This window comes from Sciurus carolinensis, chromosome 14 (assembly GCF_902686445.1).
Source record: "Sciurus carolinensis chromosome 14, mSciCar1.2, whole genome shotgun sequence".
NCBI classification, from domain to species: domain Eukaryota; kingdom Metazoa; phylum Chordata; class Mammalia; order Rodentia; family Sciuridae; genus Sciurus; species Sciurus carolinensis.
In genome coordinates this window covers 37980274-38005662 of record NC_062226.1, presented here as the reverse complement: position 1 = coordinate 38005662, position 25389 = coordinate 37980274, and the positions used below count along the sequence as shown (strand labels likewise).

At 50.0% G+C, this 25389-nt stretch overlaps 4 protein-coding genes across 8 annotated transcripts; 1 reads left to right on the top strand and 3 right to left on the bottom strand.

The window, feature by feature from the left end:
• Nucleotides 1–679: 679 nt before the first annotated feature.
• LOC124964599 (AT-rich interactive domain-containing protein 3C-like) lies at nt 680–1418 on the bottom strand. The gene is made up of 2 exons (XM_047525102.1): nt 1253–1418; nt 680–794 (listed from the first exon to the last, which is right to left on the bottom strand). Exons 1-2 carry the CDS (start codon nt 1416–1418, stop codon nt 694–696), a joined length of 267 nt encoding a protein of 88 aa, XP_047381058.1. The 3' UTR covers nt 680–693.
• Arid3c (AT-rich interaction domain 3C) lies at nt 689–10072 on the bottom strand. Of its 2 annotated transcripts, XM_047525100.1 has the most exons (8): nt 10009–10072; nt 8560–8835; nt 8100–8271; nt 6964–7350; nt 5088–5160; nt 3082–3265; nt 2651–2946; nt 689–1741 (listed from the first exon to the last, which is right to left on the bottom strand). In XM_047525100.1, exons 4-8 carry the CDS (start codon nt 7276–7278, stop codon nt 1503–1505), a joined length of 1107 nt encoding a protein of 368 aa, XP_047381056.1. In that variant the 5' UTR covers nt 7279–7350; nt 8100–8271; nt 8560–8835; nt 10009–10072; the 3' UTR covers nt 689–1502. The 2 variants fall into 2 exon arrangements, with proteins under 2 accessions (XP_047381056.1, XP_047381057.1); XM_047525101.1 differs by lacking the exons at nt 8560–8835; nt 10009–10072 and having other exon boundaries at nt 8100–8278.
• A 165-nt stretch (nt 10073–10237) lies between these two features.
• Sigmar1 (sigma non-opioid intracellular receptor 1) lies at nt 10238–15615 on the bottom strand. 2 transcript variants are annotated; one of them, XM_047525852.1, is made up of 4 exons: nt 15176–15615; nt 14851–15051; nt 14625–14717; nt 10238–13640 (listed from the first exon to the last, which is right to left on the bottom strand). In XM_047525852.1, exons 1-4 carry the CDS (start codon nt 15324–15326, stop codon nt 13348–13350), a joined length of 738 nt encoding a protein of 245 aa, XP_047381808.1. In that variant the 5' UTR covers nt 15327–15615; the 3' UTR covers nt 10238–13347. The 2 variants fall into 2 exon arrangements, with proteins under 2 accessions (XP_047381808.1, XP_047381807.1); XM_047525851.1 differs by having other exon boundaries at nt 10247–13770; nt 15176–15604.
• A 5665-nt stretch (nt 15616–21280) lies between these two features.
• On the top strand, nt 21281–24908 carry Galt (galactose-1-phosphate uridylyltransferase). Of its 3 annotated transcripts, none has more exons than XM_047523884.1 (11): nt 21281–21430; nt 21707–21876; nt 22103–22178; nt 22266–22314; nt 22443–22572; nt 22724–22780; nt 22943–23065; nt 23341–23473; nt 23581–23664; nt 23964–24118; nt 24396–24899. In XM_047523884.1, exons 1-11 carry the CDS (start codon nt 21349–21351, stop codon nt 24474–24476), a joined length of 1140 nt encoding a protein of 379 aa, XP_047379840.1. In that variant the 5' UTR covers nt 21281–21348; the 3' UTR covers nt 24477–24899. The 3 variants fall into 3 exon arrangements, with proteins under 3 accessions (XP_047379840.1, XP_047379841.1, XP_047379842.1); XM_047523886.1 differs by having other exon boundaries at nt 21424–21515; nt 24396–24900; XM_047523885.1 differs by lacking the exon at nt 22724–22780 and having other exon boundaries at nt 24396–24908.
• Nucleotides 24909–25389: the final 481 nt, after the last annotated feature.

The window sequence follows — 25389 nt, the reverse complement described above, 5'->3', positions numbered from 1 at the left end:
GGATAGGTCCATTCCCATAGACAGCCCAGTAGGAGGTTTCATGAACTTTAAAATTCCATGAAAAAAATCCTTAAAAAGTCTTTTAAAGTTCAAGTGACTAAGTGACTTGCCCAAGTCCAGACAGCACTATAGTAACAGAATCGGGATTTGAACTCAAGTAGTCTGATTCAATGCTCTTCTATTCTCACGGAGTTTTGCTATTCTGCCTTCTCCTCAGAGTCCCCCTCCCCCGTCTCATGCTGCCTGTGTACCATATCATCCCTTCCCCACCCAGACCCAAACAAGAAGAGGAGGCACTGGAGAGGGAGGGAGCACAACTTTATTAGGAAATGTGACCTGAGGGACGTCTCCTGCAGCAACACCCAATCCAACCCTTCACCTGGCTCCTGAAAGGGTTGACACAAAGAGGCAATGTGCCAAAGATGATACTGACACAAAGGGCACATGACAAGATGATGGGGGTTGCTGGGGAAGAATCCTTTGGTAGATGCTGCTGGAATTGGCTAGGGAGGTGGTGCCCTCCTTTTATAATGAGGTAGATGGAACGTCAAAAGAAAACCTTTTGGCATGGAGGTGGGGTGTGGTCATCTCTCAGGGCTGCGTCCCAGAGTAAGTATCCTGAAATCAAGGCAGAAGGGTGCCTCCTCCCACCTCAGCAATGGAGCTGGGATTCTTAGTTCTGAGTAGGAACTCTCAGGGCAAGGTGCTGGAAGGGGGCCCAGTAGAGGGTGGGGGTGCAGGGTTGGTTGGGCCCTGGGAAGCTGGCACAGGTTGGCGGCGGGCAAAGAGGACACCTGGCAAAGGGGTAAGGAGATGGTAAAAGCAAACACAAGCAGGAGAGGGTGGGGCACAAAAACAGAAGGGAACAAAAGTAAGTGTCCTGATTGCTAGAGCACCGCACACATACCCTTGCCACAAACCAATGAGGAAAAGTCCCTTGGGTCAGTGAGAAACTCCTATGCCAATGTAGATACCCTCAAACAGGTAAAAAAGAAATACTGACAATAATACATAGGCCCATGACAAGGCAGATATCCCATGGTCACCATGCCAGAGAGGCCATGCCTTGGACCCCATGCCATGTAGACACCCCCTTTAACCCATGCCAATGTAGCAATCCCCTGAACCCCATGTTACCCATGCAAGTTCAGATATCCCTGAACCTCATGCTAGTAGAGAAAATCTAGAATCCCCATGCTAGTCTAAATACCCCTGACTCCATGCCAGTGTAGACAACCTAAAGTACCCATACCAGTGTAGACCACCCCGTTGATCTCTAGCGCCATGTTGATACTGCTGATGCCACTGCCTGCCAGATTGAGGGGCCCATCCAGCCGCTCTTCTGTCCAGGAGGGGGCAGAGTAATCACATTTTGGGGAATCAGATTTCAGTCTCCCATTTCTATAGATGGCCCACATTTCACTTCAGCCCCCATACCTGTAATCACAGTTGTCTATAGAGGGATTTGTCTGCCCACCTCCAACACCTATCAGGTGATGGGTCTATTTTCCCTCAGTGCATAGGACTGAAGACCCCTCAACAACAAGCCCTTCCTCACCCCTCAAGGGAACCTTGCTGCGGGGCAGGAAACTGGGGGGTGCACTGGGTCGAGGTGGGTCCATGGGGCCCATCAGCACAGCCCTCTTCTCTGGAGGCTCCTCTGTTGCCAACTTCTCCCGTGCTGGTCCCAAGGCCAGGCCCACAGGCAGTTGCAGATGAGGGGTTGGAATTCCACTCTCCTCTGGAAGAACAGGTCATTAGTTCCCCTGGCCCAAGCAATGTGTCTTGCATTTGGTTCTTCCCCAAGTCTGAGACCAAGAGAGGTTATCCAAGCTCAAGCACCAAGATCAATCTCTCTTCCCATTCAGAGCTTCAGGCTAGAGGCTGAGGTGTGGTGTCAAGCCCAAAGGGCCAATATATAGATTTAGGTTGGTTAAAGAGAATTTGGGGGACTTTGGTTTTGGTTGTTAAAGAATCCAAGTCACAAGGAGGCAAACCACATGCAAACAGGAGCCCTAGGTAGATAGGTTTGAAATGAAGCTGCTCTGGATAAAGGACTTTTTCCTAAGCTTGGCTTCACACCACAGTACCCCGTATACCACAGCTGTCAAGGCTTTATTGACTCCAAACCTCAGGATTTCTATGCCTTAGCAATACCCAAACCTCAGAGCCCAGTCAGGTCTTCCTGCTCCTATATTGCAATGCCTCCCAGACCTCAGGATCCTTACTATTTCTTTCTTTCCTTTTAAAAATATTTTTAATAGTAAATGGACACAATTCCTTTATTTATTTATTTTTATGTGGTGCTGAGGGTCGAATCCAGTGCCTCATATGTGCAAGGCAAGCACTCTACCACTGAACCACAACCCCAGCCCCTACTATTTATTTATTTACTTATTTATTCGTACTGGGTACTGAGGGGTGCTTTGCCACTAAGCTACAACCCCAGCCATTTTTATTTTTTATTTTGACACAGGGTCTCGTTAGATGGCCCAAGCTGGTATTGAACTTGCAATCCTCCTGCCTCAGCTTCCCTAGTAGCGGGGATTACAGGCGTGTGCCACCGCGCCCCTCAAAATCCTTTCATTTTAATGGTTCCTATACCTCAGTGCATGCACCCTGCCCCCAAATTCTCATCCTTTGGTCGCACCTTTCTTAATAGGGCTGGGGCTCAACTGGGCGCAAGCATGCGCCGGTAGACCAGAGGCGGAGCCCTGGACCGGGCTGGAACCGGGACCCGAGAGAGGCGCGGGCGGGGCGGGGCCAGGGCCGGAGGCGGGGCCAGGAGCGCCCCTCGGGTGCGGCCCAGCTAAGGTGAAGAGCGGAGCGGCGGTGTAAGCCTGGCGACGGCCCTCGCGCCGATTGCTGTCTATGGCGGCCTGGAGCTCCCCGGGGGAACTGAGCGCCCGCGTCTCGCACTCGTACGGGTACAGGTACTTCATGTACCTAGAGGCGAATCGGGGCGGGGAAGGGAGGCTGGGCCCAGTCGGTCAAGTCCCACACCCTGACACCGCCCCACCTTCCGCATCCTCATCCCCCACCCTGCGTGCCCTTCCCTTCCGCCAGCACCCCTGGCCTCACTGAGTGCGTAGAGTGAAGGCGGCTGAGGTGATGGTGGTGGGCAAACTGAGGCCGCGCGTGACCTCCCGCCACACTTTTCGGTTGATGACTTCCACCAGGCCGCCCTTGGCGGTCACCAGGCGAAACAATGCATACAGGTCCAGCACCTGCTTCGCCATGATGGGCACACGATTCACTGGTGTCCCTGATGGGGAGTAGGCAGAGAGTCAGGACACTAGGATGCCCTGTCTGAGGGCATCCCTAGGGACTGAGGGAGTTAAGTGCCTGCTGTAGGCTCAGGGCTTGGAAGGCCAAGGGATGGGGAGATAGGATTACAGGCGGAACCCCCAGGGCCTCCCTCATAGCAGGAAGGACTGGAGTCTAGGCCAGGGATCAGCACACTTATTCTGTAAAGGACCCGATGGTAAATATTTCAGGCTTTGCAGGCCAATAGATCTCTGTCACAACTACTCAACTCTGCAACTGTAGCCTGAAAGCAGCCTTGGAGAATAACTAGGGAATGGGTGGGAATGTGTTCCAATAAAACTTTATTTTCAGGCTCTGAAATGTGAATTTTACAAGCTATAAATATTAGTCCTCTTTTAATTCTGTTTTCCAAGTAGATTTTTAAAAAAATGTGAAAACCATTTTATCTCGAGGGAGGTGGATTTGGTCTGAGAGCTTTAGTTTGTCCCTCAATCCCCCCGGGTAGACTGTAGCAAGGACTAGCGAAGAACTGAACTCCCCTAAACCAAACCGCAGCCCCCAACGGTTGCCCAAGGCGGAGATGGGGCGGCGGGGTGGGGGAACGGAGAACGGATGGCAGGTGGAGAAGAATCAGTTCCTGCCTGGGCCCGCCAACTCTGCATCCAGCGCCACCCCCGCCAGCCAGTCCTGACAAAGGGTCCTGTCTCCGCTGAGCGATGGGCCCCAGTTAATTCCTTACCGATCCCGTCCCCCTTCCACCGCCGCCTTTGGACCCGAACAATTAGCTGCGGCCTGATTAATGGGGGGAAATTATCGGCCCTGCGGGACCGCCCTCCCCCACTCCCCACCCCCTACTCCGGCAGCCCAGCAGAGGGAAGCAGGAACTTAAAGGGAGGCAGAACCGCGGGTGTGGGTAGTGCTGGGATCAGCTCAGACTACCCCACCCCATTCTCAGTGTAGAGAAGGCCCCAAGGAAGGGGCAGAGAGGGGACACTGGGACCAGAATGACCAGTCCTCCCAGGAGAGCAAGAGGAACTGGGACCCCACCAAGTGTCCCTGGGAAGGACAAAAAGGGATACTGGGTCTGGGTGATGGTCCAGGGAGACTTGGACCAGCAGCTGCACTAAGGGAGGGGGGCTGCAGTGCAGCCAGTTAATTAGCGGCTTATCAGGCTGCGCTCTGAGTGAGTTAATTAGCTTTGTAGAGAGAGATAATGAGTCAGTGTTCAGTCCCATGAATCTGGGGAGAAGCTGAAGTGATGGACTACCGCCCACCCTGATCCCCTCCTGGACCCTTCTTGCATTCTCTTCCAGTTCTGAGATTACTGGAAAGGAATTCCTTCTCCACCAACTTCCTATACTTACATGGTCCCCAGCCCATCCCTTGGGAAGTCTTTTCTTCAGTCTAATCCCAGTCCTTTCAGCTACAAAGCACTTGGGGAATTCCCTGACTGAAGCAGGGGAAAATTGAGGAGACAAGGCTGGAGGAATGGCCCACTATAGAGAATTAAGGCATTACTAGCCCTCCAGTCCTGGGACCTTCCCACCCTAAGCCAGTCCCCCACGGTTCCTCCTCCCACCCTCCCAATTGATTCCACACTCATTAACCTGCCAGTGGACTGGTAACTAATTAATCCTGGGGCAAAGAAGGGGGGCAGGGTCAGAGGTTAAAGACGCTATTGAAGGCCTAAAGGACAGGTGCTGCCAACCCTAGGCCCCTGCAGGGAGAACCCCACCTGGGGACTACATCCTGGTGTCTCCCTTCCTCAAACCTGATAAATGGGGGCAATTCCAGTTTCTTCCCCACATCACCTCACTCACCCCTCTTCTGCATGAAGCTAAACAGGTCATCCAGAAATTCCTTCCTCTTGGGGTCTGCATCAAGTTCATACAACTGGGAAAGAACCAGGGTCATTCTTTAGCTCCATTGAACCCCCTCCCCTGAGACCCCTATTCAGGTTGTATGCTGAACAAGAGTCCTTAGGTAAAGGGGTAAGTTGAGCCTGAATGTGGACCCCCTGGCATTAGGCCCATCCCCAGGGTGCAGGAAGGTAGGGGTATCTTTTTTTAATATGCATAGACCAGTACTGGCTAGTGGTGCTCTGGGAAGCCCAAAACACCCATCTGGGAATTATAGGGAAGAGGAGACATAGGAAGAAACTAGGACAGCTCAGCCTGCCCTCCAGGGTGAAGTCTTGCCCCATTCTGAGAGGACATTCCCAACTAAGAAAGCCAGGCTAGGTCTGTGCTCCACACTGAGGAAACTGATGTGTATGTGAGGCATCATTTACTCTCATTCATTGTGCAAGGCCCTCATGCTGTTCACATCCTTGTGTTTCAGGGTTAGGGTTGTGTGAAGGGCAGGGAGGATGCTCAGGAGCTCCTGGATTGATAACTTCTGGCCTGAAATTCCAGAGGCAGTTACCCTGCCTACTACAGAAGCTACCACAGAGGCACTGGCCAAATGCCACAGGACTTGGGGGGTTAAGGGATGAGGGACCTACCAGTCATCCTACTACTTCCTAGTCACTTGCACCCCTGCCCTCAGAATCACCTCTCAAATCTAAGAGGAACAATTTCCAGAGTAATAGTCAATGACCCAGAATAACAGTCCCTGAGTAACACCTATAAGTAACACTCCATCTCCCAATAAGAACTCTCAGAGAAAAGACCACCCATGAGTAACAAACCCCAGAGTCTCACCTTTAGAGTCACATGCCCACAACATAGAGCCCTAAGTCTTAGATGGATACCTTCAAGTAATATTCACACTCTCCAAGTAATAAGCCCCAGAGTAACAGTCCCTAGAGCTATATCTCTGGAGTAACAGGACCCTGAATAACACGTTCTTACATTAATGCCACAGAGTTCTAGCCATAGACTAAGACTTCTGGAAAACACCCAAGACCAACACCCTGCATTTAATGCTGCCAGAATAGCACACTAGAGTCACAGCCCTAAGTAACACCTTCATAGTGACAACCTAGACTAGTATCCTTAGAATAAAACCAAGAAGGGTTTCTCAGGGAGGAAGAACCTTGAATTAAGGTCATGTGAGTAAGGGAATGCAACTGTCATTCCCAGTTGCATAGTTGTTCTTTAGTCACACTGTAGCTGTAGTGGCCAACACAGGCTGGGAACTGCCATCCCTGGAATTTAGGTCAGGTAGAACATTTGGATGGGGGAGTAGTGTGATAGGAAAGAGGAGGGGTGTACCAGCCTGCCAAGGGAGTGGCAACCTCTATTCTGCTTCCAAAGACAGAGAGATAGTATGGGACACTCCTACTGGTCCTGGCGACTTGATGTGTGAAAGAGTAGGTGTGGGGGGGTGCTGGTATAGGAATCCCCAAGCCCCAGGCCCCTCTCCCTGAAAGGCCCCCTCCCCCTCCCACCTTTCTTAAAGACTCACTGACGGCTTCCAAATGTCAGTCTCCATGTTTTTGGGCATCCCCTGCACCTTAGTGTGGTTTTGTGCACTTTTCACATATCTGGGTGTCTGTTTTCCCCACTCTATCTATCCCCCAGTCTTCCTACACTCTCTCTCTCTCTCTCTCTCTCTCTCTCTCTCTCTGTAGGTCTCTGTGTGTGTCTTTCCTTCCTGCAGAGGGCGTTGGGGATGGATGGATTACTGATCACCTGGCTTTGCTTTTGCCCAGAGGGAAGAAGGGGGAAAGCCCTTACAACAAGGGGATCCTACCTGCTTGAACTGTTCCTCATAGGTCCACTCATGAGGATGGGGTCCAGGGGGTTGGCTGGAAGGTGAGCTGGGGCCCTGGGCCCTTGGACAGCTCTCCTCAGTTGGCTCCTGCTCTGCTCCAGCTTCCTCCCCCTCCTCATCCTCTTCAGCATCCTCCTCTTCATCAGCCCCAATGTCCCCCAAGGCTCCCTCTGGAGCCTGCAGGGTCGGGGGGCCAGGCAGGGGAGGCCGGGGTGGCAGCGGTTGATGAGGAGGAACCAAGAGCCCCACCCCTTGGGCCAGCCGAGCTGCCTGCTGTCTCTGCAGGACCTCCATTACAGCTTCCAGGCGCAGTCCCCCTGCTGGGGGCGGCCCTGGTACCAGGCGGGGCCCAGAGGAAAGGGCCGTCTGTGGGGGAGGCAATTATGGGTGGTGGTGGGCCTTGCTGCCCCTACAACCCCCAACACAAGCGGGGGTGGTCATGGATTCAGAGACATGCAGTGGGTCATAAGGAAAGGACAGAAAGATAGCTTTCTCAGACATGTACAGAGACAGAGAGGTTGAAAGATCAGGAGAGAGAGAGACCAGACCCAGGGAGTAAGAAATGGCCAGAATGAGGACAGGGAGAGGGTGAGAAAATCATAGAGGGTGATAAGGACCAAGGGAGATAGAAGTGGGAGGAAGAGAGAGATGAGAGATGGAGATGGGACAAGGAGAGACCAAGATGGAGAGAGACAGAGATATTAGAGACATAGATGGGGAAAGATGAGATTGATAGACAGTGGGTAGAATGACAGGAAGGGTAAGAGAGAGGAACAAGAAATAAAAGACCTAAGTGACAGGCAGTCCAGATAGAAACAGAGACAGAGCGAATCGAATGGAGACAGGGTGAGGGAGATAAGGAAAGACCGACGACGCAGCAGGAGACAGACAGAAGAGAGATATTAGGAAGAGGGGGAAACACAGAGACAGGGGGACTGGTACAGGGAAAAACAGACTGAGATGGGGCAGGCAGACAGAGGGCAAGACTCATGGAGGTGCGGGAATAGAGGGCGATGGGGGTAGTGACTGGGAACTGGACCAGACCGGACGGGCAAGAGGCGGTGGAGTCACTGCGCTCAGCTCTCTGGCTCCCAGCACCCGACAGCCACACTCACCGGCCTGGCGCGGCCCGCTGCCCCGGGTGTCTCCACGGCGGTCCCTCTGCTCCGCCCGCCTCGGGGACGGTCCCTGCTTTTGCTCGGTTCCCTGCGCAGGGTCCTCACGGTGCGCTCTTGCCGTCTTGCGCTCCTCTGGCCGCGGCGCGCTCACTCGCGGCGGATCTGCTGGCTGCGGTCGCGGGGGCGGGACCCGAGCCCCGCAAGGCGGGCGGGGATGCAAGGGGAGAGGCCCCTGTGGGCTCTGCTTCTCTCAGTCCCCCAACAGGTGTCTCCCACCTTCCCTACAACCAGACTCCGGGGGAGGGGCGCTGGAGAGCTATGGGGAATCGGGAGAGTGAGGAGTCCACCACCACTGGATTCCGGACCAGGACCCCGCCCCACCTCACCAAGACACCCGACACTCATAGTCAGAGTCGGGCGTGCACACACAAACAGCCGCTTTCACACATCAACACACCTTGTCGTAAGTTCAGGCACGCAGCTGCTCAATTTTACACACTGGGTTACATGGCACTACAGCGTCAGGGACCTGGGTCGGCCTTAATCACTAGGCGAATCACTCTGCAGGATGCTGGGTGAGTGTTGAGCCTGGCCAGAACAGGAGCTTCTTCTGCTCTGTCCACATGCTGTCCTCAGCTGCATGCATGATGCAGTTTACACACAGGCGTGCATATGGCGATGTGTCCACACCTATGCACTCCCATACTTGGAAGCCTCTGAGCTGACTGCACACCTGCAGCAAGGTATAAGCACCACATGCAACTACACAACTGCATCCAGTCCTTTAAAAAATTTCTTGACATTCTATGATATATTTCCAAAGGTACACGGGAGAAGAGCTAAGAATATAATGAGCCCCAGGTACTCATCTGTTTGTTTCACAGTGACCGGTATGTCACACACATTCTCCACTTGTGTGTCCCTGACTTCCAAATCTCTATCTGCCCAGCTTTGGTCCCACCCTACCCCAACTATCCACCAGATGCTGTTTCTTTATTGAGGTTCCTGAGTGTCAGGCCATGATTTCTCTGAGCAGCTTTAACCCTATTCCTCTGGGGCACCCCCATACTTCCCCAGTTTTATTCAGTGCCCAAGGAGATCTCTACCTACCAAAGGCATGATGACCACCCTAAGGTGAGGGAATAGCAGGTGTCTGTAAGGGTGACATCTACTATGGGTATGCAGTACCAAGGACCATTCTCAATGAGATCAGTAGGTGAGATGCACATGCCCCAGGGACATGATTCCTTTAGAGGGCAGGAATCTAGTGAACTTTGTCCCCTCCCTTCTTCCTCCTGCTCTCCAAATTAGTCCACTCTTCTCCAGCCTCATCTTGCCCTAACCCAGCCCACCAGTTCTTCTACCAGGAATCTATGTTGGGTGCCTGCTTTCCTCTAGCCTCCACCCTTTTCTGCACCCGGCCCTAAGTCCTTGTTCTCTATGGCAATCTCTGGTCACACTGAGGCTCAGCCTCACTATACCCTTGGTGGATCCACCCCTTCCCCATGGTGGTTGGCTATGAGTTCTCCTGAGGCAGAGCAAAATCTCTTCGTCTGCCCACTCGGGCCCACAAAGGGGAGAACTGGTGAATGTACAGAGGCCAATAATCACGCCCTCCCCATTTCATGGATGACCAGAGGGCAGTGCTTAGAAATCCACAGAACTCCACTGTCCAGCTTGCTTCTCTTTCCCCCAGCTTCCCAGGGTTGCTGAGAGTATGTGTCTGGAGAGAGATAGGTGATAAGATTTCTCTTAGAAAGGTAGGAACTTGCTTGGCGGAATTAAATTATGAGGGTTTGGAGATTGCTTTTTGCAGAGTTTGGGTTGGGGGAGGAGAGAGGCATGGAGCTGAGCAGCTACCCCTCTCCCCTCAAAATAAAGAGTATGAAGCAAAAGGTAAACCCACCTTTCAGGTCTGAGCTGGGAGGTTGACAACTGGTAAAGGTTGAGGGGAAGGAATAAGCCAGACTGGAACCTGGTTTATCTCTCTCTTCATCTGTGAAAAGGAAAGGCTCCCTCTCACACCCACACAATAGTCTGGCCCTATGCCTTACAGAGACAAAGACAGACAAAATAATCTAGACCTGCAGAAAACAAGGCTTCATTCATGCAACACATATTTATTGAGTACCTACTTTATGCCAGGAACTGCTGGACACAGGTGTAAATAAAACAAAGTCCCGGTTATAATACAAAATTCTAGCGGAGGAAATATATATTGTCTGATGGTGATAGATAACATGGAGAAAAATGTGATTGGGTTGAGGGGAACAGAAACTGGAAAATGTATTGGTCATCTATTGCTGTGTAACAAATTACCCCCACACTTAGAAGTTTAAAACAAACATTTATTTTCTCAAAATTCTGTGGGCTGGGGATTCACAAGTGACTTATTGGGGATTCACAAGTGACTCATTGTCTTTTATGAGACCATAGTAAAAATGTTGGTCAGGGCTGCAGTCATCTGAAGGCTTGACTGGGGCTGGAAACACCTATTGGTAGGAGGCCTGTTTCTCCCCACATGGACCTCTGTACAGGACTGCTGTGTATCCTCTTAAAAAGGCAGGTGGTTTCCCCCAGAGTGACTCAAGAGAGATTAAAGAGGCTACAATGCTTTTTATGGCCTAGTTCTAAAAGCCACACACTATCACATACATTATTTGTTAAATACATTAAAGTACATAAGAAAATCTAGTCCACATTCAAAGAGAAGTAAATTAGGCTTCACCTCTTGAGGGGAGGAATACCAAAATTTCTGCAGTGAGCTGGAGTGCAGTTCAGTGGTAGAGCACTTGCTTAGTATGTGCAAGGATCTGGGTAACATCCCCACCATCCACAGAAAAAGAAATTCGTGGCGGTATTTTTAAAACCACAGAATGGGATGCTATTACATAAGTGTTAAGAGAAGAACTCTTTGAGCAGGAATTAAAAGTGAGAAGGACAAGAGCTATAAGGATATCTAGGAAAGAGCTCTGAATTCAGAATAGCCAATGCAAATATCCTGAGGTAGAAGGGTGCTTGATGTGTTGGAAGAGAAGCTAAGCCACTGGTCCTGGAGTAGTTGAGAATGAGTTGGATGCTTGGTCAGAGGTAACATTGGCCTTGGAGTAGGCCCATGGAAGGGGTGAAAGGACAGAATGAGATGCAAGACCATTGGAAATGTCTCAGGAGAGTGAAAGTCTGCCTCCAGCTGCTGTGTGGAGAAACCTTTACACAGGATGCAAGTGTGATCAGTTTACATGGTCATTAGATGGTATTTAAAGTCATGAAATAGTTGAGATCATTTGGGAGGGGACATAAGGAGAAAAAGTTTAAGGACCAAGTTCTCAGAAGTAGGAAGTTGAGGAGATAGAGTTGACAAAAGAGGCAATGAAGGAAAAATGTATCCTAGATTACTTTTGTCAACAGAAAGGTGAGAACTATGAAATGATCACTGGGCTTAGCAACAGAAATGGGGAGGATCCTGGAAACTTAGTCATTTGTGGAGGGGAGGAATGGGCACTGGGACATACCTGAGAGATATATGCTGTGAGCCTAGAAGCAGAGCTGGGTTTACCAGGTGGGAGAAATCCTCCATGGAGCTTATGATTTTGCAATCCAGGATCAATGGAGTGGCCCGTCAGGACCTGTCATAGCCAATATGCTGGTAGTTGAGATGGCCAACTTGCCTGGGCTTCATAGTCATTCAGAGTCACATGTCTAGATTTTTTAATTTAAAGTTTTGATGTCATTTTCAAATGAAGTTATACGTATAGTCTTTAGTATGCATTCACTAGACTATCAAATTTAAAAACATATATAATATTATAACCACATTTCTGCCATCTTTATCGTACCAGGAATCCTAAGAGGTGGGAATGGTCTGGGCCTTACTCAACCCCAGAGGGGCAAGATAAGGGTGAGGAAAGTTTGGTGCCTGGGGCATGCATGTTAAGAAGAGCAGGTCCTTTGGTGTGAGTGCACTTTAGGCCCCTCTTTTGCATTACTCTATTCCTAGCCCTACCTAATTCTCATACCAGTAGGTAGAGTGTCTGCTTCCCACCCCACCTCTCCTCCATAGAAGTGCTGGGTCCTACTAAAAGGAGACCACAGGGTGGAGGTACTTCTGCCCCAAGTGCAGATGGATGCCATACTCTGGGAACACGGAAAAGAGTACTTGAGAATGATGCCTTTTAGCTCAAAAGTGGGTGAACACTGCCACCCTGTGGCCATCCAGGGCTGGATTCAGAGGACTGTTTCTGTAATTTACTCACATAGTACAGACAAGACAGGCTACCTCGCCCAGGTCTGAATTTCTCAAACTGTGACATTCATAATTGTGTTGAGAAGGGATCTTATTACATATGCTAATTTCAAGGCCTCACCTCAGAAAGACTGATTTCTCAGGATAGAGTCCAGTGATCTGTAGACTCAATGAGCCTCATAATTCTTAGGCATAATCAAGTATATAGTCCCTACTATAGTCCAAAGCCACTGTCTAATAAGTTGAATTGCAAGCGAGAGGCCTCCTGAGGTCCCCCAGAAGCTAGTGACTTTCCCTGCTGCTCAGACACACAAAGAAATGGAACTGTTCAATAGGTCTTTATTAACAGAGACAGACAGATGGACAGAGAATGCAGCACGGGCAGTGTTCTGGAAATGGTGATGGGGGTGTGTGTATGCACACACAGAGAAAGCCTTCTCTAGGCCAGAGAAAGCCCCTTGGACCCAGGCCTCCCTTTTCAGGCCTCTCCTCAGTGGTGGGTGAGCCGTTTTCCCATCATACTCCAAGGGAAGGAAAGGGGGTCTTTCAGAGATGGAGGACCTTCACTTCAGCATTCTCTACATTCCTCTGGTTCCCCAATTGACTTTGTTGCTGAGAGGATGGGGGAAAAGCCACAGGGGCACTTGCATAGCAGGAAAGTGGAATGGGGATAAGGCATATGGTGAGGACAGGGGAGGTAAAGGGGAAGGGCATCATAGCTGTAGGTGAGGGGGCCTCCAATGGGCAGCTCCTCTTCCCCTTTACCCCCCCTCCCCAGATTACTGCTGGGTTGAGAAGTCAGGCAGAGGCAGAGTGTAATAATATTCACCCTATCCTTAACTCCAGAGCCCTGATTGCAGGCAGGAATCTCTGGAAGGCCTGAGTTCGTGAGTGGAGCTTGTGATATGTGTTGAAATATGACTGGCCCCCTAGGTATACATGGGACTCCCTCTCTGGATGAGTGTGAGTGCATGATCCTGCAATACACACAGGTCTTGGCATCTATATATATATGTCCCATTTGTTCCCATGGGTCTCTGTGTGGGATGTATAAGCATGTATGTCCCTCCTTGTACAGCAGGAACTCAGTATCTGCATGGTTTGAATATGTCCCTGTCCGTACATGGGTTCCAGAAGTGGATGTCTGCAGGCCTGCCTGCTCCTGTCCATCCACAGATCTTCTTTCAGGCCTGGATGGTCAGGGGTCCTGGCCAAAGAGGTAGGTGGTGAGCTCAAGTCGGAGGCCCCGGGCATAGGAGCGAAGAGTATAGAAGAGAGTGAGGAAGTCCTGGGTGCTAAAGACAGTGTCAGCCAGTGCAAATGCCAGGGTAGACGGGATGACACCCCGGCCATACTCCACCATCCATGTGTTTGGCCCCCACTCCACAGCCGTTGCCTCGCCAGGCCCGTGCATCACTGTTTCCCCTGGAGGAAAGGGAGCACCCATGTGAGGAGCCCATTTCTGTTCTGTCCTTCTATTGTTTGTTGTACTTCCCTGGTACATGGAAAGTATCCTTATCTGGGGGTGGGGACTGAAGAGACAGCTTCAAGAAAGGAAAAGGTCTTACCTCACAGACCTGATCTCCTATCTAGAAGGGAAAAATGACTCAGATAGTCACTTCTAAATCTTCTGCAGGGGCCCATAGTCTCTTTTGGGGGAAGCCATGAAGGGCTACTGAACTTGGCCAAGGGTTTCTATGTGAAAGTCTGCATTTCCAAGTTGCAGTAACATCTAGTGGAAATTTAGCTAATGTTGGGCTTGGCTGGTTAGATATGGAGGGGTGAATATAAGACTTACAAGCCTTTCTGTTCAGTCACCATGCCTACATGCTTACCTTCAACCTCAAACTCACTTGAAAGCCCAAAGCTTCATTATTAAAAAAAAAAAAAAAAAAAAAAAAAAAAAAAAAAAAAGGTAGAGGGAACCGTTTGTATGATGTCTGGGTGTATGAGTGTTGCTGAATACCAGTTTTCTCCCCAGCAATTGCTTGAATATTGGCTGGGTAAAATAGTGTCTGGGCAGATAAAATTAGATACGCTTAACAGGGAGTTATGCATTGTGTCCCTTTAACATGGGAAAGCAACAAGGTCCCTCGGATCTGGTCCCCAACCAACCACTTGTGGCCTGGCCTATGGGGATAGGGAGGAAACCATGGGGAGGCCCCACTCCATGCCCTGCTCCCTTCCCCAACTGTATGCCCTCCCCTGCTTCTCCCCCACCATCCGTTCCCCGCCCCTCATGAGGGCACCCACCTCTCTGACAGAGTCTCCTAACTCACCTGGGTAGAATACCTCACTCTTGGTGGTACCCTCTCTCCACTGGTGGAAGATGCCAGAGATGATCGTGTCTGAGATCTCAGCCCAATAGCGCCCTGAGTGACAATCGGATGGACACCGACTATTAGGGTATCAGCACCATCCCACTGCCCAGCCAAATATCAGAAAGGAGGGCTTGGGCCCTTGTATAGCCCCAGCCTCCCAGTCTGGCCCACCGCTAGCACTGACCCGAGTGGCCACGGGAACCCAGGGCTGTGCCGAAGAGCAGCACATACTCGGACAGCGAGGCGTGCAGAAGGCACATGGCACCCATCCAGCCGCCCGCGTTCACGAACACCCACTGCAGCTCCTCGTCAGGCAGCACGTGGCCTGGATGCAGCCGCCGCAGCTCCACGATCAACCGAGAGAAAGCCAGCTCGTGGTCCAGCCCTGGCGAAAACAGGAACAGCGGAGTCAGGGCAAGCTCCAGGCCCGGCCTCCGGGAAGGCGCCCTCGGAAACCTCAGCTCCCCTCCAGGGCCGCCCGCCCCGCTCCCCGCCCTCAGCCCGCTCACCAGCGTACTGCCGCGCTAGCTGCGCGATCTCTTCGTGCTGGAAGACGAAGCTCCTCGTACCCAGCCACAGCCAGACAACCTGGGTCAGCACTGCCGCCGCAGCCAGAAGCAGCGCGACCCACGCCCACCGCCGGCCCACGGTCCACTGCATCCCGGCGGGCAGCCGGTCACCGCGCAGCGCAGGAGGGAGACTGGGCCTGGGACTGGGACTCTGCCTCCGAGCCTGCCGCCGGCTGCCCACCACTCGCTCCCCTGCCAGCACCGTGGTATGGCACGCCTTGGCCAATCGGAACAGTTCGGGCACCCTAGCACCGCCCCTTCGGTTGAACCATTTCCTCGCCGAGCGCGTAGAGGCGTGGGGCGGCACAGCTCACGTGAGGGGAGGGCGTGGGCTAACCTCCGGCTGCGGGCGTTAGGTTCCTCAGGAAGGGTCTCTCCTAGCACCGCGCGAGGTGGGGATGGGGGTGGGAGGCGGGGAGACCCAGATGGGCTCTCTAGCTGGGGAGCCCGGAAGTAGAGCCTTCTGCGACTCGTGATTGGGCCCGCCTTTGATAACACAGAAACCCGGAGGAGGTAGCGCAATCCCTGAGCGTTGGGGAAGGCTTTCCAGCGGCGGTGACAGTAATGAGAAGGGCTTTGCAGCCAGTGAGACCCACTCCAGGATCAAAGACACCGAGAAGACAGGATGGGGTCTTCAGGACCTACAATTTATTCTTCGTTCTGAAGCACGAAATGTGAGCGGTGGCCTTGTAAACCAATCGAGGGCCATCCTGGTTATCAGCAGGGCAGTGATAGGATTAGATCTTGCCACAGAGTGGTACAGGGCTACGCAGTGGAAGGGAGCAAGGTGAAAGTTGAGGAGACCAGAACTATGATCCAAGTAAGAAAGAAGGTCTGTGTCACTGGAGGTGGAAATAAAGAAAGGGCTTCAGAACTCTGGAAATAGAGTTAGTAGGGCTTCCTTCCCCCATATTCCTGAAATACTCTTTTCCCTCCAGCCTGTTCCCACTTCTTCCCCTTACTTGTCTAATAGACAGTTGAGGTCCTGTTCTGAAGTTCAGATCCAGTCGAGGTAGAGGCTAGGAGTTGTCATTCATTCAGGCTACAGTTATTTTAGCATTTGTATGGATCAAGTGCTGTGGTGACCACTAGGGATATGGCTCCAAACAATGCAAGCATGGTCTCATCTCAGCTTAGAGATCTCACTGGGAATCCTACAGAAAGGTGGTAGTTAAAACCTAAAACATGGGGAAGGAGAGGGAAAGGGTTCGGGAATGATATTGACCAAATTTTATTGTTATATTGTATATTGTGTGCATGTGCAAATATGTAACAACAAATCCCTTAAAAAAAAAAAAAAACCACTAAAACATGCATAAAATCTCATATGGAGGGAGAATTGAGAAAGATAAAGTGAAGGATAGAGTCCTAGAGAACACCAACCCTAAGGGATAGGCAGAGGAAAAAGAGAACAAAAAGGAAGATAAGGGAAAGAGAAAAAAAGGCAGCATAGTGCTGTGATTAAGAAATAAATTCTGGACCTGGACAGCCTGGGTTCAAAGCCTGACTCTTACACCTAATAGTGTGATCTTAGACAAGTTGCTTAAATTCTCTGACTCAGTTTTCTTATCTGTAAAATGGAACAAATAAAAGCACATACCTTTATTGAAATGAAGATGAAATGAGTTAATATTTTTAAAGCAATTAGTCTCTGGCACATGGTGATCATTATATGTGTTATTTATATAAATAAAACAAAGGAACTAGAAGAGAATAGTCTCACACATGGGAATGATGGAATGAAAGGCCCACACAAATATAATTGAGAGGTTCGATAAGACAATGGGAAATGGTCATTAAATTTCTCAGTAGGGGCATGTGGCAAAGAAATGAGACAACACTACATTCATAAACCCATTTCCTTTTGCTCTTGAGCAAACAGATTGCATTTCAGTCTACTCTGTATTTAGATGAAGCCAAGTGATTGTATTCTGGGCAATGAAATATAGGCAGAAATGAAAAGCCACTTCCAGGTCTGGCTCTTAAAATGTCCTGTGAAATTCTTTAATTTTGGGAGAGCAGGGGGAGTCCCAGGGATTGAACTCAGGGACACTCAACCACTGAGCCACATCTCCAGCCCTATTTTGTATTTTGTTTAGAGACAGGGTCTCACTGGGCTGCTTAGCGCCTTGCTTTTTGCTGGCTTTGAACTCTCGATTTTCCTGCTTCAGTCTCCTGAGCCACTGGGATTATGGGATTATAGGTTGGTGCCACCACACCCAGCCCTATGAAATACACACCCCCCCTTTTTCTGACCATACTGAGGATTGAACAACCCAGGGCCCTGCACATGCTAGACAAGTACTTTACTACTGAGTTAAATCCCCAGTTACAGACACACACCTGCATGTGTGAGAGCGTGTACACACACATTTTTTGGTGATGCTGGGAATCAAACCCAGGGCCTTATGCATGCCAGGCAAGGCACTCTATTACTGACCCAAATCCTCAGCCCATGAGCCACATCCCCAACCCCCCATCCCTTTTCGTATTTTTTAATTTTGAGTCAGGGTCTTGCTGAATTGCTTATGCAGGACTTGAACTCGTGATCCTCCTGCCTCAGTCTTCTGAGTAGCTGAAATTACAAATGATGTGCACCACCATACCTACCTATGTTGTCTTTTGTTCCTCATGTTACCATAGTTACAGAGGATATAGTAGAGAATTCTGAAGCCTTAAGGAATGGTAGAGCCACTATGTCTGTGGACCTATGTCCCTGAATGCTGCATGCAGCAAAACTTACCCCCATCCCAAATACACAAAATGGATTATAGTACTAAGCCACTGAGCCTGAGGGGGAGGGTGATTGCCACTGAGTTGAAGGTATAGCAACTAAGGTTACTGACTAATACAGAGCAAGACATCTTATAATATTTTGTGCAGTTGAGAGTAGAAGATGGAATAATGGGCTATTTGTTAGAAACTTGGTAGAGAAAAGAATGATAAACCCAGGATTGGTGGCACAGGCCTCTAATCCCAGCAACTTGGGAGGTCAAGGCAGAATTAGGATCCTTCAGCAATTTAGAGACTCTGTATCAAAATAAAAAATAAAAGGATTGGAGGTGTGACTCAGTGGTAAAACACCCCTTGGTTCAATTCCAAGTACCAAAATAAATAATAATAATAAAATAAATAAAGAAGGGATTATCTAGAGGAGAATGCAAGGTTGAGGGAATATTTTTATATTGCCTTTGGCTTCTATGGCACTCCTGAGTTAAGTATTCTCCAAGAACCCTGAGACCCCTCTAGATAATTCCTTCTTGATCTTTCCTTTCTCCATCAAGTTTTTTTTTTTCATCAAGTTGCTTTAAAAAAACAAAAAACATCTTTTCAGCCTCTACTCTTAGCTGCACAGAATACAGTAACTATCTTTTGTCTGTATTAGGGTAACAAACAACCCCCAAAACTCAGGGACCCCTGGGTAGCAGGGGCTAGCACAAAAATCTGGTTTCTGTCCTCCATTCCAGGCAGTCTTTGGGACTATCTGGGCTTGCAGCTCACCTGTCTGGTCTTTCCAGGAAATTCCTCCAGTATATACTATTAAAAAAAAGTGTTTTGTAAACTTGAATGACCCCAGATAGGGGAAACTAAGGCACTAAGGGTCACAGCCATCTTCCCCAGATGTTATGGCAGAGATCACACCTCTGGGATCTGGGAGGGAAAGTGCTGGGTAGGTCTCATTTAGGTCATTCTCCTTTCCCTCCAGAAAGTGACCTGGAGAGATACAGAGGAGACTTTAGGGAGATGTTCCTAAGGAGATGTTCCTGAAGGAGGTCAGGTCAGGAGTCAGGTGCCATGAACTAGGGAGAGGCTTGGAAACACTGGTGTTTCTGGGACGATCCAGTCCACTCAAACAAAGACACCTGTAGAAGTAGAAAAGCAGGGTTACGATCCCTGCCCTTACTCCCTCTTGTACCATGAACATCCAATGGGAAAGGGTAAAAACTCTCATCTCTCAGTTCCTGCTCTCTTTCCCCTAGGGCAGAGATCAGGTAAATGACCAATGACCCAATTTTTACAGCTCAGCTACAGAATACCTGGCTTGGCCTGGCCTGGCTTGGGGGAAGGGGCCTCTCTACCACAGTCTAGCTCTTAGCTCACTAGATTTTTGTCCTGAATCCCACTGAAGTCTCAGAGACATCTCACAGCACTGGGAATTTTCTTGGAAACCTGCATTCAAATTTCAGCTTAGCCACTCATTCTCTGGGTAACCTTGAGGCCTATGATCCCACTATGATGTGAGGAGGAGATTTAGACAACATTTAGATGGCTCTTCAGGAGTGCCTGGTGAAGGAGATGGAAATTTAAAACCCCTGGGGAAAAAAGGAAACTGAGGACTCTGACCTTTCACTATTTCTCTTATCTACAACTGTCCACCTACCCACCCTCCTGTCATGTATGTGGGGAGATGTCTGTGGTAAATGGGAGCTTTGGTCAATTAAGAACCTCAGCTGGAGGGAAGGCAGGAAGGGATAATGGGAAGGGCACAGAAGGAACGCCCACCTGACTCCTACCTATAGCTGTACCAGCTGTCCCCAGTAAAATAGGCCCCAAGGATCCACAACTGTTCCTCTACCTGCCCTCCTGCCCCACCCTAAATGAGCCTGCCAAAAGTAGCTGACCAACTTCTCCCATGCCCTGGCCCTGCCAAACTTTATAAAACCCAGATCCTTGTTGGAGCCTGCTGACATTTCTTTTCTCTCTCTAAAATGTGCCCCTCCACTGCTTAATAAAGCATGGCTGTTCTCTTGAGGTCTGCCTCCATTTTCTTTTTCTTTTTGTATTTTCTTTCATGTGTTTTTACCAGGGGAGGGATTAATTTGAATTTGTTCTAGTGTTAGTTAGTTGCTCTGGTTGAAGAAAATTTTGGGGAAGAGAGGGGATGTGTAAGGGAAATAGACATTTCTGATGCCTCCTGGATGACTGGAGCTACTGAGATACTGACAGTCCTGTCTCTTCTTCACCCACCTACTTTTCTTTGTTTCATTTTCTTTCTTTCTTTCTTTCTTTCTTTCTTTCTTTCTTTCTTTCTTTCTTTCTTCTTTCTTGCTTTTCTTTCCCTCCTCCTCTTCCCCCTCCTCCTCCTCCTCCTCCTCCTCCTCCTCCTCCTCCTCCTTCTTCTTCTTTTTCTTTTCTTCTTCTTCTTCTTCTTCTTCTTCTTCTTCTTCTTCTTCTTCTTCTTCTTCTCTCTCTCTCTCTCTCTCTCTCTCTCTCTCTCTCTCCCTTTCCTTGCTTCTTTCCTTCCTTCCCTCTCCTTCTCTCCATTTCTTCTCTTTTTCTTTGTTTTATTCTTGTGGTTGGTCTCAAATGATACTCCCACCTCAGCATCTCAAAAACTGGGACTACAGGTATGCAATTCACCATGCCTGGCTCTTTTTTATATCTCTTATAGCCCTCTTACTAGTCCCACTTCTTGTGTTTTTCATCTATGTGTGTGTGTGTGTGTGTGTGTGTGTGTGTGTGTGTGAGAGAGAGAGAGAGAGAGAGAGAGAGAGAGAAAGAGAGAGAGATTTTGCTACTTAACTCCTGCCTAAACTTGTTTCTGTTCCACTTCTCCAGGTAACACCTGAGGGACTAGGGTTTAGCTATAGCACATCAAAGCCCACCTGCACCCCAAAGGTTACCTCTTTTTCACCACGGCCACTGAGCAGGTGACTGAGGTGATTGTTAAGATCCAGGGTCATAGCTTTACATAGCCTAGAATAAAGCTCTGGGAGACAGTGACTTGTGTGCACAGGGAAATCCTATTTTCCACGTAGAATCTAGATGCTTGGCCCTTGGAGGATGCTCAGTAAGATTTTGCTGAATGAATGACCAGATGAATGAATGAATGAGCAAAGAAGTCGTAAGCGCCCTGAAACAGAAGGACTCTGCAGTAAGCCCGTTTCGCAGGATCTTCCAGCACTTGATCCAGTCCTGGTTGGAGTGCAGTCATCAAAGTTCAGCCTGGTGCTCTGCAGTCCTGAGCCTCGCCCCCAAGCGGCAGGCAGTCCTCTCAGGCTGTCACGTGTTGGCGGCTGGCCAATCATCGCGGGGCGGGGCGGGCAGAGGCGGACAAATGGAAGTGAGAGTCGCGGCCCCACAGACATTCCTGAGGATCCCCGGGTGGCCTCATGTCGCGCGGCGGAACCGATTGCGAGCAGCGCCTGCAGGAGTCGGAGGCGGACTCAACCGCAGCAACCTTCCGGGCTAGCGGTAATTGCAGGGCGGCCCGGACTCGCTGGGACGCAGAACCGGGTCCTTCTCTTCCTTAGGAAGCTCCCCTGCCCCCCACCTCAAGGTCGGAGGGCCCACCCAGACCGAGAGAGAAGAGCTGTAGGGCATTTGGTGTTGGGAAGGTCCAGCCCAGGGTCTTTAGCACCTGAACCGGACGGGTCGAGAGGACGCCCCAGAGTTTGAACCTGCTGGTGGTTGAGGGTCACGGGACAGGGAGACGAGCTTTGCTGACTGATCTTGACTATTTGCCCCCAGAGCATCAGCATATTCGCTACAACCCGCTGCAGGATGAGTGGGTGCTGGTGTCTGCTCACCGCATGAAGCGGCCTTGGCAAGGGCAAGTGGAGCCCCAACTTCTGAAGATAGTACCCCGCCATGACCCCCTAAACCCTCTGTGTCCAGGGGCCACACGGGCCAATGGAGAGGTAAACCTGTAGAGCCCACACCCGCAAGGTCAACCAGCAGGGAGTAGTCCCCCTTAGAACTTGCCCTTTACCCACAGATGCAATGTACCTCCTCTGAGTCACATCCCACCAAGTCTTGGTTCCCTAGAGTGGGTCTTCTCCACCCCCTTGCACCCTGTGCTGCCCTTGAAGCCCACCAGGTGGTGTAATGGGGCAGTGAATGCTTCTAGCCTATCCTTGTCAGTAGGTGAATCCCCACTATGATGGCACTTTCCTGTTTGACAATGACTTCCCAGCTCTGCAGCCTGATGCCCCTGATCCAGGTACCCTGATTTGAATTACTGTTGGGGAGGAGGGAGGCTAGACCTCTTGGGAAACTTGCTGCACAGAGTGATGTCCCTTTATTTCAGGACCCAGTGATCACCCTTTGTTCCAAGCAGAGGCTGCTCGAGGAGTTTGGTAACTATGGATTTCCCCTCTTACAGCCTTCAAGGGTTGAAGGGGTTGAAGACTAATCCCTGTGGTTGGACCCTGCCCCTAGCACCCAAGCCCTGCTCTCTGTTTTCCCTTTTCTCCTCACCATCTAGTAAGGTCATGTGCTTCCACCCCTGGTCGGATGTGACACTGCCACTCATGTCAGTCCCTGAGATCCGAGCTGTCATCGATGCGTGGGCCTCAGTCACAGAAGAGCTGGGTGCCCAGTACCCTTGGGTACAGGTCTGTGAGGTCACCTCCTTTCCTGGATGGGCAGAGAGCGGGCGGTACAGGTTTAATTCAGAGGATTAGCATTTCAACAGGATGTAGTTGGGAAGGAGTTGACATGATGTTTTTCTTCTGTCAATTAAAGCTCCCTACCCCTACCCAATAGATCTTTGAAAACAAAGGAGCCATGATGGGATGTTCTAACCCCCATCCTCACTGCCAGGTAAATGTGTTATGGGCTCTAGTGGCTTTTTTGGCTGAATCCAAGCCAGCACTGTGGGCAGGGCAACTGGATAAAGGGATAGGACCAAGAAAATATGCTAGTGATGTGGTGACTTGGAGGTAAAGAATCTGCCTGCTCTTCTGTGCTCCTGCTCCTTGACAGGTGTGGGCCAGCAGTTTCCTGCCAGATATTGCCCAACGTGAAGAGCGGTCTCAGCGAGCCTATCAAGGTCAGCATGGAGAGCCCCTGCTGATGGAGTATGGTCGCCAGGAGCTACTCAGGAAGGTGGGAGAGAGCCAGGTCCTGTGTTCCCAAAAAGTCTTCAGCCTTCTTACCCCAAAAGAGATATGTGCGAAGAAGGATAGAAGGTAGCAGAGACTTGATAGAAGACACTAGCAGTGATCTAAAGGAAAGATGATAGTGGCTTAGATTAGGGTGGTAGTGGTAGAAGTGGTGAGAATCCATCAGATTCTTTTCATCTGCTTCCCATACCTATTTACTGTTCTCACCTCATCCCACATACCAACTTTGGTGAAGTCATCTCCATTCTATGTTCCCAGGAGCGTCTGGTCCTAACCAGTGAACACTGGTTAGTGCTGGTCCCCTTCTGGGCAGTATGGCCCTTCCAGACACTACTGCTGCCTCGTAGGCATGTGCGGCGGCTGCCTGAGCTGACCCCTACTGAGCGTGATGGTGAGTCTCTCAGCTAGGATGCTGGGGCTGGGCATTGGATGGGTTGGCTCTGGAAGGGCCAATATCTGGTTCCCAGGCTGAGAGGCTGAGTTAGGTATTTATTCCAGATCTAGCCTCCATCATGAAGAAGCTCTTGATCAAGTATGACAACCTGTTTGAGACATCCTTTCCCTACTCCATGGGCTGGCATGGTGAGGCTTTTTGAGTACTTATATCTAGCCCAACATTTCTGGACTCCTAGGTCCCAGTTCAGAGGAGTAAAATCCTTACCAGGTCTTTAAAATACTTGCTGGGGACTTACTGTCCAGATCAGGGATGCTTGATTGAGGGCGGAGCAGCAACCTTGGTGAACTGTCATTAGGGTACTTTTTAATACTTGTGCTTATCTCTGATGAAAGATGCCAGGAGATATAGCACTTAGTACTTGGCCTCTTTGGGGGTGGGGCTAGAAAGGGCTCTTACCACCATTTCTCCCTCTTTTTCCTGTTAGGGGCTCCCACAGGATCAGAGGCTGGTGCCAACTGGGACCACTGGCAGCTACATGCTCATTACTACCCTCCACTCCTGCGCTCTGCTACTGTCCGGAAATTCATGGTTGGCTATGAAATGCTTGCCCAGGCTCAGAGGGACCTCACCCCCGAGCAGGTCAGGAGTCTGTGGCATCCTGGATCCCCAGATCACATTTCTCTTCCACTTTTCCAGAGCATCCTAACAATGATGACTCTGAGAATCCCTATAAAAACCTAGGTATTCCTAGGTGCTCCGGAGCTGTTCAGCTGCATTCTCTGGTGATGACAGCAGTCTTGTCATCAGTCTCCCAATCCCATAAGCCCACCTCCAGTGTCTTCTGGTTGCTAAGAAGTCTATCCTGCCATTCTGGGTGGCCTTTACCCTACCTGATTGCTCCTTATCTCCCTTCCAGGCTGCAGAGAGACTGAGGGCACTTCCTGAGGTACATTATTGCCTGGGGCAGAAGGACAGGGAGACAGCAGCCATCGCCTGACCATGCTGACCAGAGCCTTGAATCCTTCTCCCTGAGGGAATTGGGTCCTGGAGTTTGGGAGATTAGCATCAATAAAACTGTGCTCTCAAACTTTAATCATCATATTCTCACACTAGAGGAGTTTGAACTTTAACCTTCAGGAATCTGGGGTTAAAAGCCAAGGGTACAGCTCCAGCCACAACTTTTCCTTGCCTGCAGATGTGCAAAAACTTGATGCAAAAATTGTACCCCAAATCTCTGAACAAAATTAATATTCAGTATTGCATCTGGCCTATAGATTTCCTTGTGGTATAAATGGCATTCCATCTTAGAAAACTGTTTAAAGCTGAGTGGGGTGGCACATACCTATATTCCCAAGCTAATAGGGAACTGAGGTAGGAAGATCCTGAGTTTGAGGCCAACCTGGGCAATTTAGTGAGACCCTATCTTAAAAAAAAATAAAAAGGATTGGGGATGTACCTCAGTGATAGAGCACTTAGCACTTGTCTAGCCTGTGCAAGGTTCAAACTCGTATTGCCAAAAAAACAAAACAAAACAAAACAAACCCAAAAAAACCTATTTCAAAAGCTTGTGTTCTGGGCTAGGGATATATGGATATATGCTCAGTTGGTAGAGTGCTTGCCTTGCATGCACAAGGCCCTGGGTTCAATCATCAGCACCATCAAAAAAAAAAAAAAAAAAAACTAGTGTTCTTAGTTGTGGCTAAGGTTTTAGGAAGACCAGCACTTCCTTCACCACCAAGCCTGGTGTCAGCTCACCAAGTCTGAGTTTGAGGGTTTGGTGGGGAGAGGGTAAGCAAGAGCCTAGTGTCAGTGGTCAGTGGCCAGACCCTGGGCTTCTTGCCAGAACCCTGGCTTTGTGAGTGGCTATAATTTGGCTTTGCTCCAGCCCACAGGGGCTAAAGGGGCGGGTT

Coding starts and splice junctions, on each gene's coding strand:
- LOC124964599 (XM_047525102.1), bottom strand. CDS start 1,418: ATGTGGGCCATCTATAGAAATGGGAGACTGAAATCTGATTCCCCAAAA. Junction 795..1,252: donor CAACGGGGTGGTCTACACTG/GTATGGGTACTT, acceptor CCCCTTTGCCAG/GTGTCCTCTTTGCCCGCCGC.
- Arid3c (XM_047525100.1), bottom strand. CDS start 7,278: ATGGAGGTCCTGCAGAGACAGCAGGCAGCTCGGCTGGCCCAAGGGGTG. Junction 3,266..5,087: donor TAGCTTCATGCAGAAGAGGG/GTGAGTGAGGTG, acceptor ACTCCCCATCAG/GGACACCAGTGAATCGTGTG. Junction 2,947..3,081: donor GCCTTCACTCTACGCACTCA/GTGAGGCCAGGG, acceptor ATTCGCCTCTAG/GTACATGAAGTACCTGTACC.
- Sigmar1 (XM_047525852.1), bottom strand. CDS start 15,326: ATGCAGTGGACCGTGGGCCGGCGGTGGGCGTGGGTCGCGCTGCTTCTG. Junction 15,052..15,175: donor GCTAGCGCGGCAGTACGCTG/GTGAGCGGGCTG, acceptor TGTTTTCGCCAG/GGCTGGACCACGAGCTGGCT. Junction 14,718..14,850: donor GGGTTCCCGTGGCCACTCGG/GTCAGTGCTAGC, acceptor ATTGTCACTCAG/GGCGCTATTGGGCTGAGATC.
- Galt (XM_047523884.1), top strand. CDS start 21,349: ATGTCGCGCGGCGGAACCGATTGCGAGCAGCGCCTGCAGGAGTCGGAG. Junction 21,877..22,102: donor CCACACGGGCCAATGGAGAG/GTAAACCTGTAG, acceptor CCTTGTCAGTAG/GTGAATCCCCACTATGATGG. Junction 22,179..22,265: donor GCCTGATGCCCCTGATCCAG/GTACCCTGATTT, acceptor CCTTTATTTCAG/GACCCAGTGATCACCCTTTG.